The 18,944-nt window shown below is 35.5% G+C and overlaps 1 protein-coding gene across 2 annotated transcripts in view; it reads right to left on the bottom strand.

Moving 5' to 3' along the window:
* Nucleotides 1–18,944, bottom strand: part of LOC127877284 (uncharacterized) — an 89,482-nt gene that overhangs the window by 40,759 nt on the left and 29,779 nt on the right. For both annotated transcript variants that reach the window (XM_052422976.1, XM_052422981.1), the window contains exons 6-8: nucleotides 8,618–8,679; nucleotides 6,171–6,813; nucleotides 1,343–3,032 (exon numbers count right to left, since the gene is read on the bottom strand). In XM_052422976.1, the coding sequence (XP_052278936.1) occupies nucleotides 1,343–3,032; nucleotides 6,171–6,813; nucleotides 8,618–8,679 (2,395 nt within the window). The remainder of the gene's footprint in view (nucleotides 1–1,342; nucleotides 3,033–6,170; nucleotides 6,814–8,617; nucleotides 8,680–18,944) is intronic.

The following is an 18,944-nucleotide window of genomic DNA, read 5'->3' as shown; positions in this document are numbered from 1 at the left end:
CCGTTCATACCAAATGGGGGGTATAAAAATGGTTCGAAAATATGACATTTTGTGTATGACTTTGTGCACTTCATTAGTCGGGAAAAAATTACAAGACAATTAAAAAATCAGCGTCAGTAAAATTGCAACCCGATAAAATTGATTGTCTGATGCTTTGATATAACTATATTGATCATTTAAATTATATTAAACAAACCGAATATTATACTTGTTAAAAATAGTATTACCTGCACTTTGATAAGTAATAATTAAAGAAAAACACAGTGCAACTATTTATGATAAATGTGTTTAGGAATTTCGTAAACACACGCGTACGCCATTGTTAGGAACTGTTCAGGAAGTTGGTAAATCGGAACTTATCGGTATTTCTTGGAAAATTCTAGATAAATGTATTTATTGTTTCAATATTTAGACAGAGTAATTATGGCAAATCGGGACTCAACTTGCACAAAACACTTGCTCAATAAACCGTTTAACTCCACATCCATTCTCTGAAAAAGATTCGAAAGGCGGAGCTATGCACATGCTGTTACTTAATTGGACGATTTCCATTTAGTGAAAACAAACGATAAGTTCAGCACATTGATTGCTAGACAAATTAAGCAAATTTTGTCAGCGAGAAAGATGTTGCTTTATGGCTAAGAGACAGGAAGCGGCTTTCTTTTGACAGTCAAACTGTCAATTCATGCAGACTGCAAATTTTTGCAATACTTGTACAGATGCCGTTAACTCTTTGTTAACAATTTCATTAAAAACACACACTCTTGCTTACATTAAACTTTGGATCAAATTATCAAAACAAAGCAAAAGTGAAGTTGAAAATGTGATTACCAGTATATTAATTTGCTTCATTTAAAATACGACGTTTTGCGTTGTAAATCAATGAGTTTTCATGACAACAACAACTTATACAAACATCTACCTCAAATTTTATTTTAAAAATTTCCTGAACTATATCAGACGATTATTTTTTATCAATTTTAGGAGGAAACAATCTCAACTTATCACTGCATTTTTACAACATAAACAAGAGCTGTCTCCATCAGAAGACATATGCCCCCAAAAAATGTTTTTAAAGGGTCGTAACTCAGGAGTGTCTTGGTCAATTTTGCAAATTATCAAACTTGACCTAGATGTTATTGCCTGACACATTCTCATGAAGTTTGGTGAAGATCTGATGACAATTGCTTGACTTATTGAGCAGAAACGAATCCGGAGGGACACACTAACTAACTAACGGACGGTGTGATTTTAATATGCCCCAAGAACCTATGTTTCTTTTTCAATTTTTTTAAATGTTAAAATAACATCTATATAAAATTGTTGTAAATACTCATCTCACCGCACTAGCTAACTGGATGTTGATCTCTTTCAAAAAGTTTCTCCCCACAATTGAAGCCGAGGACCTTCGTTCTCTGGTAATAACTTTCTCTGATATATCAAAACTTTTTATTGGGCTTAGTTGCTTATTTTTTGCATTTTGAATCCCTTTACCTATGTTTTTTTCCAGTGATAGTATTGCCCTGTTCTTTTGTGGACTTAAATCACCTCTTACCATATGTCCAACCTTTTCACCTTCACTACTTTGAAGTGTTGAAGTGCACTTGTTCAATAGTTGATCAGCATTAAAAGTTATAGTAACCAAGTTGGACCCAATCACTCCTTTGCTTTCTTCTGCTGCATTACATGTATTTAAGTTCCCATCTACTCTTGCGACCCTTTTATCCGTTTCAAACCTATCCCCTTTCTCATCAATCATTTTCACGGACTTCTTCTGAATTTCTTTCAAAATATCTGTTTCTTCAGACATTTTGATCTTTGTTTCAGGCAAATTTATTTCTTGATACTCTGTATTAAATGGCAAAAGACCATTGGAATTCTTTGAAGCTCTGATTCCAAGCTCAGCAACAGTGTGTATGTCCTTAGAATAGTTTTCCCTTATAATGGATTTACCCCTAAGCCCAGCAGCTTTTTCTACATCAGCAAGTTTGACAGACTGTGTAGTAAATTCTACCAATTCATTGCCAATCTCTATGACCTCACCAGATTCATGTCTGTCTTTTAACAATTCCCTCGATTCCCAGTGCACATCCTGTGATTCATCATCAGATAGGTAATTTGTAGGTGGTGGAAGCGCCAACACAACATCACTTTTGACTTTCCTACCATCACAATGTTCAATGTGTTTGTCAAGAACATTTTGCTGTAAGTTCTCATAGGTAGCTTCCCTGTTCAAAGCAACAAGTGTTTTGTTACTTTCAGGAAGTTTTGTAACATGCTTTCTGGGTCCATCTGTAGCTTCACTATTTTGCTTTGTAACTGCAGATTCCTCATGCACAGCATCTGGGCTCAAAGCTTCAAGTTGTGTGTTACTTTCAAGCAGTTTTGCAACATTTCTTTGGAGTTCATTGTCAGATCCACCCTTTTGCTCCGTAACTGCAGGTTCCTCGTACATAGCATTCTGTCTCAAAGCTTCAATTCTTTTATTTATTTCAGGCAGCTTTGTATCATTTCTAGTGAGTTGGTCTTTAGCTTCACACATTTGCCTCCATACTGAAGAATCTTCATGCATAGCTTCCGATCTCAAAACTTCAAGATCTGTTGCTTTTTCAAGCATATTTGCATTATGTCTACATTTTTTTAGTTTGCTCTCTGCTTCACCCTTACAGTTCGCAACTGCTAGTTCCTCATGACCAGCTTTCAGCCTTAAATCTTCAATCTTTTCGATACTTTCAGGCCGTTTTGCATATTTTTCATTTTTAATATTACCTTCTCCCGAGACCTCAGTCGTAGAGGATAGAACCAATCTTACGTCAGAGTCAGCCACACTTTCAGATGTTGGGGCTTCAAACTGAAAGTTATCAACTAGTTCTGGTTTGACATTTTGGTTCGCAACTTTCCGAGTTATTATCAATCTTTCCTTGTCCTGTCTCACACAGCGTTCAAGATCTATCGAGGCACTATCATGGAGGGTCAAACAGACTTTATACAGGTCATACTCATTTTTCTTCAAATCACAATTGAGGTCGAGACTGAAAATAGCAAACATCAGTTGAGAATACTTGTTTTTAATGCAACTGGGTTTAAAAGTTGATTTACATGGGCTTAGAAAATTTAGCTGTTTAAGTGCTATGACAATGCATGTATACTTGTAAAACTGTTGTTTTTTTTAATGTCTAATTGCAAACATATATATTTTAATACACGTCTTGAAGCAAAGTTGTAGATTTGTGCGTATTTAAAAACAAGAGGGCCAAGATGGCCCTAGTTCGCTCACCTGAGAGGAGTCGGTTCATTCAATCTTTACCAAACCTCAAACTTGACCTAGATATTGTCCAGACAAACATCCTGGTCAAGTTTCATCATTATTGAACCAAAACTCTGGCATATGTAGTGTTTTTGTTTTGTAAGATTTGACCTGGTGACCTATATTTTGAGTTGACCCTCCCCTTACCAAACATCAAACTTTGCTAACAAAAATAAATAAAAAAGGGCCAAGATGGCCCTAGTTCGCTCACCTGAGAGGAGTCAGTTCATTCAATCTTTACCAAACGTCAAACTTGAACTAGATATTGTCCAGACAAACTTCCTGGTCAAGTTTCATCATTATTGAACCAAAACTCTGGCATATGTAGTGTTTTTGTTTTTGTGAGATTTGACCTGGGGACCTATATTTTGAGTTGATCCCCCTTACCAAACATCAAACTTTGCTTACAAAAATAAATATTATGACCAAGATTCATAAAATCTGAAACAAAATTGTGACCTCTAGAGTGTCTACAAGGATTTTGTATAATATAATGAAAATTTGCACAATCTAAGGGCAATAATAATTGCATTAATTATGTGATATATATATAATCAATCTTTGTACCAAGTTTCATGATGATTGAGCAAACAATGTGATTTCTAGAGTGTTCACAAGCTTTTTTTACAATATAAATATAAGAAAACTGCCCCCACCCCCTCGGGCAGCCATGCTATTCAACTGACCGGAACCGTTTTCGAACTCAACTCTCATATCAAGGAAACAAATGTTCTGACCAAATTTCATGAAAATTGGGCTAAAAATGTGACTTCTAGAGTGTTCGCATGTTTTCACTATACATGTATACTACATAAAGAGAAAAATGCCCCGCCCACTGGCGGCCATGTTTTGTAACCGATCTGGACCATTTTCAAACTCGTCCGAGATATCAATAAAACCAATTTTTTGACAAACTTTCTTGATGATTGGGCAAAAATTGTGACTTCTAGAGTGTTTACAAGGTTTCTATATAGCAAAATAAGTAAAACTGCCCCCCCCCCCGGCAGCCATGTTATTCAACTGACCGGAACCATTTTCGAACTCAACTCTCATATCAAGGAAACAAATGTACTGACAAAATTTCATGTTAATTGGGCCAAAAATGTGACTTTTAAAGTGTACACATGTTTTCACTATATACATTTAGAGAAAAATACCCCGCCCACTGGCGGCCATGTTTTTTCACTGATCTGGACCATTTTCGAACTCATCCGAGAAATCAATAAAACCAATGTTTTTGACCAACTTTCATGATGATTTGGCAAAAATTGTGACTTCTAGAGTGTTAACAAGGTTTCTCTATAGCCAGATAAGGAAAACTGCCCCCCCCCCCCCCACCGGCAGCCATGTTATTCAACTGACTGGCACCATTTTCGAACTCAACTCTCATATCAAAGAAACAAATGTTCTGACCAAATTTCATGAAAATAGGGCCAAAAATGTGACTTCTAGAGTGTTCACATGTTTTCACTATATACATATTGAGAAAAAAGCCCCGCCCACTGGCCGCCATGTTTTTTCACCGATCTGGACCATTTTCGAACTCGTCCGAGATATCAATAAAACCAATGTTTTGACCAACTTTCATGATGATTTGGCAAAAATTGTGACTTCTAGAATGTTTATAAGGTTTCTATATAGCCAAATTAGGAAAACTGCCCTGCTCACTGGCGGCCATGTTTTTCAACGGACCGGAACCACTTTTGAACTCGACCAACATATCATTAAGGCAAACATTTTGATAAAGTTACATGAAGATTGGGCATGAAATGTGACTTCTACAGTGTTTACAAGGATTTCTTTTTTTTGACCTAGTGACCTAGTTTTTGACCCAGTCTCGAACTTGATAAAGATATCATTGGGACAAATCTTCTAACCAAGTTTCATGAAGATCGGACATAAAATGTGGCCTCTATAGTGTTTACAAACCATATAAAGACGACGGATGGACGGACGGACGGACAAAGACCGGTCACAAAAGCTCACCTGAGCAATCAGGTGAGCTAAAAAATTATATTGCATGCTCTCTTTCATCTCAAGCCAATAAGATGTCACAAGCCCTTACGTCCTAGATGTACTATGTAACAGTTTTACCAGTATACATGCATTGTCATAGCACTTAATTCTGTTGACTTGAGAACATAGAAAAAAGACCTTCCATTAGGATATATAACATTTACAGATCTAGGTCGTAGGGGCTTGCTACATCTTATTGGCTTGAAGACAGTCTATTAGGATATCTTACATTTACATATTTAGGTAGTAGGGGCTTGTTACATCTTATTGGCTTGAAGAAAGTCCATTAGGATATCTAACATTTACAGATCTAGGTCGTAGGGGCTTGTTACATCGTATTGGCTTGAAGACAGTCCATTAGAATATCTAACATTTAAATATCTAGGTAGTAGTGACTTGTAACATTTTATTGGTTTGATGACAGTCAAAGGTCATAGTGTTCTCAAGATCATGCAAACAAAATTTTTATTGTTACAATCTCCAATCACCTGTGAATATTGACCTCAAAGTGAATCACTGTTTTTTTTCCTTAAAAACTTTAATAGCAATCTGAATGATGAAAAGTAAACATATTCTCTAGTTTTCATTAACCCCCCCCCCCCCCAAAGAATTTTGTATAACAAGCCCATTTGACCTTGATCTTTGCCTGTTTGTTTGAAAATAAACATGCATCATGGTTTCATCCCAAGTATCCAGGACACCAATTTTCAGACAGATTAAGCATCTTATTGAAAGACATACGAAATACAAACCCATCGACTTCAAAGGGGCCACCATTTACAAAAGATGTACATTAAACTTTTTTCTCAACAAAGGAAACATTATTGGAAGAAACAAGCAAACCTACCCATATAAAACTGCTTCCAACACATTGCAAACATATTCAGATGTTTTGCAAATAGTAGAATTATGTGAAACTGCAACAGACAGACCTCCATCAGTTATTAAAACCTTTCGCTCAGAGATTTGAATGTCCACAGGTTTATTGTGGCACAAAACATTGACACTCTCAGTAGATGTTTTATTGTAACTGCTGTCATTGCTTCTCTCGTCACAAATACCAGGTATCCTAGAGGATTTTTTCACTGACAACACAGAGCTAAAAATGCTTGTAAGCGATTCAGAAGTCGATGGGTAAACTGTTTCATGGTCATCCAATCTTTCCGCAAATAACACAGGGTCTGAGGGAAGATGTTCTTCACTTGAATAGTTTGTTACATCATCCTCCATGCAGTCACTTGGTGTCAAAAAATTCTTATCAGGGGAGCCTGAACTGTGTTTTTTCTTCTTTGACCTTGGTTCCACCACATTTGTCTCCTTCTTGTGACCTGATTTTGAATGATCTCTGGTGTAACCACCATGAGCATATCTAGTCTTTTTTGAAGCATTGGTTTGATTTGATGCATCGTTTCTTTTGCTTCCTTTCTTGGGGATTTTACCAACATTTCTAATGTTTTCACAGCCAACTTCGGAAAAAATGGAAGAAAAAACTGAAAATAAAAAATAATTAGTACAACTTTTAGATAATTTTAGTATTACTAGATGTTGATCACAGTAAGTTTGTACTAGTAATAAGAATATATATGAATACACTTGTGCTCTACACTTTAGAAGGTTTATGTACATTTTGGTGATTGTCTCTATACGAGTATTTTTTAATACATCTAATTAATGTCCTCAAGTTTTGAGTGATTGAGTGCTATATTGGTCTACAAAATACAAAATTCATGCACATTTCAATATGCAAGCAAACTCAAACTTTCATGCAAATTCCATGCAGTTAAATTATGAACAAAACGTAATAAACAAGCATGAAACCAGTGAAAAAAGGTCCACATAAATACAAGAGGACCTGAAAGACCCTTTGTTGCTCACAGACCAGAAGGAACAGAGCCGTACTTAGCAGCTATTGTGATGTGTCTGTAACCATTTCAGATTTCAGCCAATATATCATGAGAACAAATATTCTTAGCAAGTTTCAAAATGATTGAGAAAAAAGATTACCTTTAAAGTGCATGTTCACAAGAATTTATTATAGCCTTAAAACAAAACCTGCCAAGCCATATTTAGTTTGTTGACTAAAAACCAGGGTAAGGACAATTAAGAACTCAGTGACATGATTTGAAATAGATGACCATCATATTATGTCACACAACAAATACCAATTTTCTTTTTAAGAGAAGAAAGTCAAGGGGACAAAATTTTATCCAAGGTAATGCCAATATTGACCTCAGCAGCAAGATTTAAACAAAATTGGTAAAGACAATGCTTTGATGTACCATAATGAATACAAAATCTCTTTTTCTTGCAGTTTCATACATTATTTAAAGTCTCTACTATATCCATAAAGAGAAACAAGTAACTCCCGGGAAGATGCCAATTGTAAACCCAAAGTCATGCTTTGAACAAACTTGGTAAAGGACCATCACATGATGTTTCATGACAAATAATTAACCTCTTGGCCTTGTGGTTTTATAGCTAAAAAAAAGTATGCCCTACTATTGATGTATGATATTTTGGCCGCTTTTGGAGGTATTCTCAGACTTTCAAGAAAGCAATCTGTATAAAACTTCACATCAATATTCTGGCTTCATATCCTATTGCCATGTAATTTTTTAATCAAATTAGCGGAGTGGAAGTTTGATTAGTTTTTGAAAACATATGAGAGGCCATTTTCTTCCAAGATCAACATGTGTCCTTTAAAAAAATGGTTACATTTTTGTGTTCAGCGCATTTCCAATAGTAAAATAATGTCAAATAAATGTCATGATCTAAGGAGTGATCAGACATGTTTGGTCAAGAATGAATATTTGATGTAATAAGCAAAATTTTAAACCACTAGGTATTGTTTTTATAGAAAAGATTTTTGAATTTACTTTGCAAACACAATAAATATCAATAGTCTGAACCTTGTGGTTTCAGAGAATTCGCATTATAATAATATATTTTATAGCTCTGGTAACCTACATATGCTAACATATTAAACACGTTTGAAAAAGGGATACCGAAGGATCATTTCTGGGATTTTTTTTCTGTCAAATGGTTTTGGAGATGTTGTTTGAAGAAAAAGTTTACACCTGCACACTTACATGCACTATTGAACAACAGACATGTTATCCTGAAAACTGCCCATCGGCACAATTAATGTGCTCAGGTGAGCTTAAAATAGTTCAGTAAATATGTGTTCTGAGGTGAGCAACAGTCAGTTAAGTAAACATATAATAAGGAAAGAACAAAACAAGAGCATAACATGACTGGCAACATGCTTATGCAGAAACAGAACTGGGAAAATACCATCTGAAGGTGATTGAATTCTACTAGGCCTATCACGGTCTCCATGCTGATTAGATTTTTTGCTGCAAGTGTCATCACAAATATGAAAGTTCATGAGCTATAGTAGGTGCTAGTTGAGTAGTGGGTTCTTGTTGAGTCGCGGTTATAGAGATCACATGAAATTATGTGATAGAAGGGGTTCCCAGCTTTTTGTATGAACAAAATTCCCTGATTTTACCCCGATTTTTCCCTGATGGAAAATAAAAATTCCAGGATTAATAATTTCGACCTATTTCTTGTTTTAGACACCCTCAATAAGTAGCTGTTGCAGACAATAATATGTATAATACTTATGTAATTTTAAAGCAATTGCCTCCCATCTACCCTCTAAGCCATCCTTTCCTTGCCTTTTCATTTATTTTCATTTAATGTTTGTTTTGCAATAATAATTAGAACGTATTGCTAAGTAATTCAACATTTTTAAACAGTAACAGTATACAGGAACAACAGTTCTAAGAGAATGTTCATATAGTATTACATGTAATTTATCATAAAGATTTTTGAACAGTACTTCGAACATCAGTATTAAGAGAAATTCAATGTAATTCAAACTCAGAAAGATCCTAGACCCTTGGCAGAGAAGCAGATCGCTGTTTTATTGTATGGACTTTTCGCAAAAGTCGGATAAGTCTGACCAAACAAAATTCCCTGATTTTTCACTGATTTCAGGAACTTTTCCCAAATTCCCCGCCTTTTCCCTGACTGTAAAAAGTGAAAGTCTTTTTACAGGTTTTCCCTGATTTCCAGGTTGGCTGGGAACCCTGATAGAACATTCCCAAATTATGTAGTTTTTACAGAAAAAAGTTTTGACCAGGTCACCATTGTTTTGCTGATCAAAAACGCATAAAAAAATGTCAGCATTTTAATTTATAAGAGCTCTTATAAAAAATTTCCTCTTTTATAAATTGTTCATGTAGTTATCGTAAGTGACACAAAATTGTTTAAGTATCAGTATTTTTAATACTACATCGTCAGTACACATTTTTTTCACAAGTAATTAACCTCCTCTGCAATGTCAGTTTTAAGCTATTTATAGGTATGCAAATCTTGAAATTGGATTAGCCAATCAGAATACATTGCTCCTCAAGAAAACATTTTCAAGATGGCAGTTTGACACTATCATGAAGACAATTGATTATTTACTATTATTACAAACAATAAACATTTGGAAAAAACACCACAAATACCAAGACTAAAGATTTATAATTATGTTTATAAGGATTCCTAGTCAAATATTTATAAAATATTTGTGACGTGACCACTTTATTAAAATTACCCACGACTCAACAAGCATATAGCATACTTACATAACCTAGCCAGTTTTTCTTTCAAATAAAGATGAATTTGCTAAACAGTTATAAAACAATACACATTTTTAATGAAAAACAGAAGCAAGCAAGATGTGTTTGTGAAAATATGTCCCCCCCCCCAATATATTTTACCTTTGAACTTGAAGGATGACCTTGACCTTTCACCACTCAAAATGTGCAGCTCCATGAGATACACATGCATGCCCAATATCAAGTTGCTATCTCTCATATTGCAAAAGTTATGGCAAATGTTAAAGTTTGACGCAAACCAACAAACAGACAGGGGAAAAACAATATACTGGGGAACATAAAAACAAATCATACCTTTAGTTGAAAGGATAAAAGAAATGACATAATAGAAATGAAAAACAGTACAACAAATACATAAATATCATTCCTTAAGTTGAAATATTAAGTAATGCAAATAATAAAATAAAAATTTATCAGCAAATATCAATAAAATGCAACACCAATGTTATAATTGGTAGCTTGCCCAGACAGGCAACTATTGCCAGTACTTTGGTAGCCTGGCAAAAGAGTAAATAGCCAGAAAGAACATGTCATAACTATATTATACTTATTTTAAACAAAATCAGACATTTTACAATTGCTTACAATTGCTGACAGGACAAATCGCATAATGACCTTTTATGAGCCTGAATCTTCCTGCCTTTTAAAGTGCACTGATACAAAGCACGAAGAATGGTTCAAGATTATTAAAGGCATTTGTATAATTTTGGAGACATGGATCAGTACACCTTTGTTGTTTTTTCTACATGATTTTTTATTTAATTAATAATAGAGAGAATATAATGAGAGGGATTCCAAATGAACATTTTGTATATTTTAATAATGAAACCAACAATTATAATATGTATTATTACATTCATTCTTTATTTAAATGGATTTTCGGCTGAAAATTTGAAGACATGTGCAATATTCAATTGGACTCCTACTTTTTCATTTTGAACTCACTGCTACTTTTCCGAAGTAAGAAGCTTAAGGACTTCTGTTTTAAAATCCTAGTGAGACCCCTGGGCCAAGTTTTTCAAGAAACCGGAACCATTTTCGAACTCATTGAAGATATCATTAGAACAAATGTTCTGACCAAGTTAAATGAAGATTGAACAATAAATGTGACTTTCAGAGTGTTAACAATTTTTTACTATAGCCATATAAGCAAAAATGCTCTGCCCCCTGGCAGCCATGTTTTTCAACCGACCAAAACCATTTTCAAACTTGTCCAAGATATAATTGCGACAATTCTTCTGACCAAGTTTCATGAAGATCGGACAATACAGTATTAACAAGGTTTTACTAAAGTAATATATAGCCCTATAAGGAAAAATGCCGTGCCCCAATTGAGGCCACATTTATTTACTATAGCCATTTGTAGCCATATAAGGCAAAATGCCCCGCCCCCTGGTGGCCATGTTTTCAACAGACCAGAATCATTTTGGAACTATATCAAGATGTCATTGGGACGTATGTTCTGACCAAGTTTAATGAAGATCAGTCAAGGGTGGTTAAGGTTTTACTATAGCCATATAAGGAAAAATGCCCACGCCCCCTGGGGACAATGTTTTTCAACCAACCAGAATAATTTTCGAACTTGTCCAAGATATCATGATGATTGGGAAAAATCTTGTTACCAAGTTTCATAAAGATTGGGACGATAAATGTGGTTTCAAGAATGTAAACAAGGTTTTACTATAGCCATATATATAACGATATAAGGAAAAGAACACATTTGTTTGTAACCATGTTTGAAAACTTGAGTGCTTAAACGTTTATCTAACATTTGACTTGATTACCTTGTGTTTAGACTAGCATGACCCAGATTTGAACTCAATCTTGATATTGTGAATGTCAAGATAAACATTTGAACACAATTTGAGCAATAGAGTGAGTGGTAACAACTGGTTACCTAGTTATTTAGATGAACATGACTGAAATTCAAATTCTTCCTTGAAAATGCAAAGATGACCATTCTAACCAAGTTCCTTCAACATCTTATTGAGTGGTCTCTCGCTTGGTAACAAGGTTCTTCTAAACTTTTAACTGCAGCATGGTAACGTATTATATTTAGGCACTTGACCCAGATTCAAACAGGGCTAAGATCTTAAACATTCTGACTACGTTTCATCCATGATTGGATGAAAAATGTTGCCTCTAGAATACATGCAAGCTGAAAGTTGACATCTGACACTGCATATGGCATGCCGCACAACAACTGACATCTGAATAGCTCATCTTGAGCACTTCTTGCTCAGGTAACATACAAAGAACAATTATATCTGTCATATTAAATTAATTACTTTAACAAGACCAAGACAAGGTTTCACTTCATCCATATAGGACTTATGAACAAACATTATTGTCCACTTTGACCATGATGTTTCAGCAAATGACTTGGTTGTAGCACAAAAAGATAGTTTTGATATGGTAATAATCAGTGCCAATTTTTTTAAATGCACAATAGAGTAATGGACCCAAAATAAAATGTGGACAGACCATCAAACCAACCAACAAGCTAGCAAGCCAATAAAAAACAGCAGCTCTTTAGTATGTCTGCCCTTAAAACGCAATGTGGAGGGCTTCATTATAATTTAGACCACAAGTAACCAGGCCCAGCAAGGACCAAGACTGACCCAATCCTGAAATTCTCAAATTCAAAACCCTGAAATTTGTAGAGCTGCAACGATTCGATCCGATGCATCGAAAATCAGTTTTAAATGCGTCAATTCCATTATGATACCAACCTTACCAAATTCGATTCGATTTTTTTATGGATATGCGCTCTACTCTTTTTGATACGGGAAGGTATAGGTTTTATCTTCACCTGTAATTATGACGCGTGCGATTGATTACTTATTACTTAAGTCATGCGTTATGGTCTACTTTAGGACAAAGGGCTGTTTGTAAAACATGCATGCCCCCCATACGGGCTGTCCGTTGTAGTGGCAGCCATAGTGTGAATACGTTTTTTGTCACTGTGACCTTGACCTTTGACCTAGTGACCTGAAAATCAATAGGGGTCATCTGCGAGTCACGATCAATGTACCTATGAAGCGTCATGATCCTAGGCAAAAGCGTTCTTGAGTTATCATCCGAAAATCATTTTACTATTTCGGGTCACCGTGACCTTGACTTTTGACCTTGTGACCTCAAAATCAATAGGGGTCATCTGCGATTCATGATCAATCTACCTGTGAAGTTTCATGATCCTATGCATATGCATCCTTGAGTTATCATCCGAAAACCATTTTACTATTTCGGGTCACCGTGACCTTGACCTTTGACCTAGTGACCTCAAAATCAATAGGGGTCATCTGCGAGTCATGATCAATCTACCCATGAAGTTTCATGATCCTAGGCGTATGCATTCTTGAGTTATCATCCGGAAACCATTTGACTATTACAGGTCACCGTGACCTTGACCTTTGACCTAGTGACCTCAAAATCAATAGGGGTCATCTGCGAGTCATGATCAATCTACCCATTAAGTTTCATGATCCTAGGTGTATGCGTTCTTGAGTTATCATTCAAAAACCATTTTACTATTTCGGGTCACCGTGACCTTGACCTTTGACCTAGTGACCTCAAAATCAATAGGGGTCATCTGCGAGTCATGATCAATGAACCTATGAAGTTTCATGATCCTAGGCCCAAGCGTTCTTGAGTTATCGTCTGACAACCACCTGGTGGACGGACCTACAGACCGACCGACATGAGCAAAGCCATATACCCCCTCTTCTTCGAAGGGGGGCATAAAAAGCGTCAAAATGGCTAAAAAAGTTGTGGCCGAAAAATTGAAATCATCAGATGTGCCTAAGAAGCTAAAAATCAAAAGTGTTGCAGTATTTTGGGTTTCTGGATGGTAGCCCTCCTGATAAAGCTACGTGTAAACTGTGCTTCACGGACGTGGCGTACCCTAAGTCCGGCTCAACCACTAATTTAATGCAACATGTCAAACGCAAACATAACGTTGATTTAGCAGGAGGTAGCACCAGTGCAACTACTCAAGTCGCCAGCCTTATCATTATTTATTTATTTTATTATTGTGTAGTCAACACAATCTTCTAGTCAGAAGTCAGAAGTTTATTGATACTAATATAGAGTTCCTAATTTGCTATTCTTTTTTAATTGTTTTATTGAAATATTGACATAGTTTGTCAGAAAATTGGCAGTTTCTTGCTAAATATTTCTTACAAATGTTAATTTAACCAGGGGTGGCGAAATCTCAAAAAACTATACTAGTCCACGGACAACCATTTAGGAAATTTAACTTGTCCGTTGCTGAACTACACTTGTCCATTTATGTTTATATAAATTATAAACGCATTTATTGATTAATGTAAAACAATGTGGAATATACCAAAATGAGTATGATTTGCTAGTTTTGTTTATAGTTGTATTTCAATAGTACATTCATTATAGCAGTATATTATAAACAATATAAAGACTTTCTAAAACTTTTAATATTGAAAAGCTAGTGTTAAAACATGTGTTGAACATAAGTACATAGTAATCTTAACAAATTAAACTAATCCAATATGTCGACCTCATCAGACTGAGGCTCTGCACCACTACTGGTAGCAATTTGATTATCATCAACTGATAACCATTGAAAATCTGTGAGCCAAGTTTCTTGAAAAGTTCTGGTGCGTATACTTCGATCATATTTTTTATCATAATCTTTCTTAGTTTTTTAGGGAGGTGGACTGCTCAAAGCTTCGGGTTTTTGCTGCGTTGTTGAAGATTTAAAAAAACTAAATATTCCATTTTTACCATTAAAGTCGTCTTAAATAACAAGGTAGACCGTGTTTTGATTATGTTACTTTGATACTTTTTATTTCCGTCTGATTGTAAAAATAAAGAAACCAGTCTGTACACTGTCTAACAGTCGGGCCGAATGTTTAAAATGCGGCATGCTCCTGGTCTCTTATAGAATAAGGGAGATCACTGCGCAGGAGAGTGCCCGTATTTTAGCTTGATTGCTCCGCAAATAGCACTGACAATGTAATCGCATGTCAAGATCCGGTTTTGTAAAACTTAATTACGGCTTTAATACAATGTATTTTTTTGTATACCTGGACCCGACTTTTAACAAACTTGTTGTCCACGGACAACTTAATTGAAAAAAATCAGTTGCCCAGACAAGCAAATGTACAACTCGGGCAACTCGGACATTTGATTTCGCCACCCCTGTTAACCTACTTTCAACAGTTTTTAAAACACTGTTGAACCAACCAAACTATATCTAACAAACACACAAATGCCCAAGATATCTACATTGTAGGCATGCAACACATTTGAACAGAAATGTTTATTTTGAGGCAGAAGAGCGAATATATCCTCGCTGTCGTTCTCAAACCTCGTAGCTACAAAATGCCTTGAGTTTTCAGGAGAGAGAAAAAACCGTCTCATTTTTTTATAACGCTGTTTTAGAAATAGAAATTTTGTAAAAATACCAAACAAATGAAGCTGCAAAATACGGATAGGAAACCTCAAGGCTGCAAATATAAAAACGTTTTTGTCAAATTTGTCGAAACGAAATGACGTACCTATAGATGAAATGATGTCGCTACGACATTTCGCCGGAAAAAAAGCCAACAATAAAGCCAGGGTTTTCCCCAGGCCATTTAAGGGCCCCTTGTCGGGGCGCTTGAATTTCGAAATCAGAGTCCTCGGGGCGCTATAAATTTTCCGATCAGTGTATTTTTCAGTAAAAGAAAGTGGAGATTGTCCAAAAAAAAACAAGGTTTTTCTATCAGTGTATCAATATTCCCTGTTTTAAAAGAGCACTCGGTACCTACTTTCACAAGTAATCGCCATAAACACCACATGGGGTAATGGATAATCCACTGATAAGTGAATAGCATGACGCGCGTATCGATTATTCTAGCCACATTACACAGTCATTTAAATGCTGACAAGGATGTATCTGGTAACTTTCCAGTCGTCAAACTGTGAAGTTCATCGTCCAATCGGTTACGCAAATGCTTATGAGGGCGGGGTTAATTATCAACCATTATTTTTGATTGACGTCGGGCATGAAGAAAGAGTTTATCGCAGCTTGATTAGCAAGAAGTTCCACCATTAACGTAATTTAAAACCGGTAATTAGTACAGAACAGTACATTAAAGACGGTTTTGGCATTATCATCACACCTTTTTAACTGTAAACAAGTGTTACCTATGACTCATAATTATTACGAGAAATTAATTGCAAGTGGTAAACAATTAATTATTATAGCGAGTAAGTTGTTCAAATGACTCCCGGTTACAATTATGTGATAACAATTTAATTCCAGTACATGTATATTTCATCATGTCCATTTATAGAACTGATTCACCTCGTTTTTCTGACATTTATTCGACACGTAATGCGCTTTAACAAATTTTCGTTGAATTAATTACGCACACTTTGTAAATGTTTCGTCCGATAATCGATAGTTAGAAGACTGATGATGGCAACCGGCCGTGATCCTCGTGGACATCGTGAATTTCATGCATAATTCCGTCAAAACGTTTATTCGACTCGTAAAGTGTTTAAACAAATTATCGTTGAATTTATAACGCAACGGTTAATATTTGTTGAAATCTCAAATGGGAATAATTAAATGTTTAATCCCAAACCCATTCCCGTAAGTCGATGTTAACTCGTTTTTAATCCGAAACACACTTCCGAATGTAAATGTAACCGCAACGTTAAAAATTTTTGCTTCAAATTAGCAGTGCAAATTAATTTTGTGTCGAATCTTTTTCTCAATTAAAAAGAGCGCGAAAATTATGCAGCATGTACAACGTCGCGTCATTTGCATACAAAAGCGTGCGTGTATTGAGCGTTTTAACAAGCACACAACAAGTCAGGGGATTGACCCATTGTCGCATAATTGATGTATTTCATGTCGCATAATTGGTGTATTTCATGCATATTCCTTGTTCGGTGTAACTGAATACATAATATCTGTCTTCATGAAGAAATGCATAAATGGGCATCATATGTCGTCGTCAAATTAGACGAAAAAAATGCACCAAGTTATTGCCCATGGCTGGGTTCACTAATTAGTTATGTCTATGGTAAGCACATGCAGCACTGTTAATTTGTGTATATTTTCATGTTAAATGACAGGTGAACTTTCATATATGCAGTTAAACAAACGTGGTCTCGCTTCATTATTGGCATATATATGCACAAGATATGTAAGTCACACATAAAGCCATCCCGTATCAGGTAATTCAACTCATGTTAAAGTCAATCATCCAGACAGCCGTCACCCAATTTATTTGTCCATTATTGTATAAATTGGCATCTGCGTTGTATGAAGGACAGTCTTACTTAAACGGCCGAACATACAAGTCGCATTATTGCTGGCTTTCGCGGGATGGGCCCATTGCGGGCTTCGCATGTATCTTGTATTTGATAAACATTTTGGAAACGTTGTGTTGTGTTAATAAGCAGAAATAAAACGCAAAGAAATCAGAAATGAACTTTGTTGGTTACTGTGTCTTTTCCATGAACGATACGTAATTACGTGACACAGTACATTTAATGGAGCCGTGTACCATGGATACGACCGAAGTACGATCACAAGTGCGATCACGTGCCGAAAAAATGAAAACATCACAACCACAACGCGACATGAATTCAGGTCAGTTGTTTAAAAAAATTATGGCAAACTTGGAGAGGGAATTTCAAAATTTATAAAGTAGAAAATTGAAGTAAAAGGCGTCATGACAACGAAATTTTTAAGAATTGTTTTAAAGAATTTAATGTAGTTAGATGTTAAAAATAATAGTGTTGATAAAAAATTATGTACGAACAAATTTTACAAATATCAAAATCATGCCAATTTTGCATTTATCGGCACACTTTTATAAATAGCGGTGAATTGAGAATAAAAAGAGATATTTGAGTTTTACATTATTTTTTTGAGTTATGGAACTCATTAAATTAAAGGTGTACACACAGAGAGTATTTAAAGAATTTATATGTATTTTTGGTATTGTTAGAATTTAGAATTATGTATGGACTTATGGTTTTTTTTGCTTACCAATACATTTTAAATTGTTGGAATGTTTGTAAATTTTCATTAAATTAAAATGTACGAGGAAAAATAAGAGTATTTAAAACAGTTTTGTTTATTATTTTAATAAAGAAAATTTGTGGATGATTTTATTTATTAATATAATAGAAAAACTCGAAGAAGGAACAAATATAAAAAAATATTCAAGGAATTTACCTAGTATTTTACATTGGCAGAATTAAGAATTTAGGAATTTAGATTATTTAAGACAGTTTTGTTTATTATTTTAATAAAGAACATCAGGCGGGTTTTGTTTATTAGAACGATAATGAAAATTAAAGAGGACGAATAAATAAAATTATTGGAAAATTTAACAAGAGCACCGCCTTGCGGGTGCAGACCGCTCATCTATTTTCTTTTTAAAGGTGAAGGGACTCTCATTTTCAATCACAAAGGAGGGAGGAGTGGAGTGAAGAGGGGTGTATAGTGTGGGGTTGTGGACATTTATTACATTATCTTCCAAAAAAGCGAAAAAAAAAAAAAAAAAAAAAAAATTCGGGGGGGGGGGGGGGGGGGGGGGGGGGGGGGGGGGGGGGGGGTGATGGGGGGGGGGGGGGTTTGGGTGCGATGGTTGGACGGTATTTCAAACATAACAGTTTTAAAAAAAAAAAATGGGAGGGGGGGGGGGGGGGTATAGTGTGAGGGTGTGGTGGTAATTTGTGAGATGATCTTAAAAAAAAAAAAAAAAAAAAAAAAAAAAATTGGGGGGGGGTGGGGGGGGGGTGGGGTATAGTGTGAGGGTGTGGTGGTCATTTGTGAGATGATCTTAAAAAAAAAAAAAAAAAAAAAAAAAAAAAAAAAAAGGGGGGGGGGAGGGGGGGAGGGGGGGGGGGGGGAGGGCATGGGGATGGTTTGGGTGGAGTCTATTGTGGTATGTCAGGTAAGA

Source organism: Dreissena polymorpha, chromosome 1, assembly GCF_020536995.1.
Source record: "Dreissena polymorpha isolate Duluth1 chromosome 1, UMN_Dpol_1.0, whole genome shotgun sequence".
Taxonomy (NCBI): domain Eukaryota; kingdom Metazoa; phylum Mollusca; class Bivalvia; order Myida; family Dreissenidae; genus Dreissena; species Dreissena polymorpha.
Note: the sequence above shows the minus strand (reverse complement) of the source record. Positions and strands in the feature narration are given on the sequence as shown.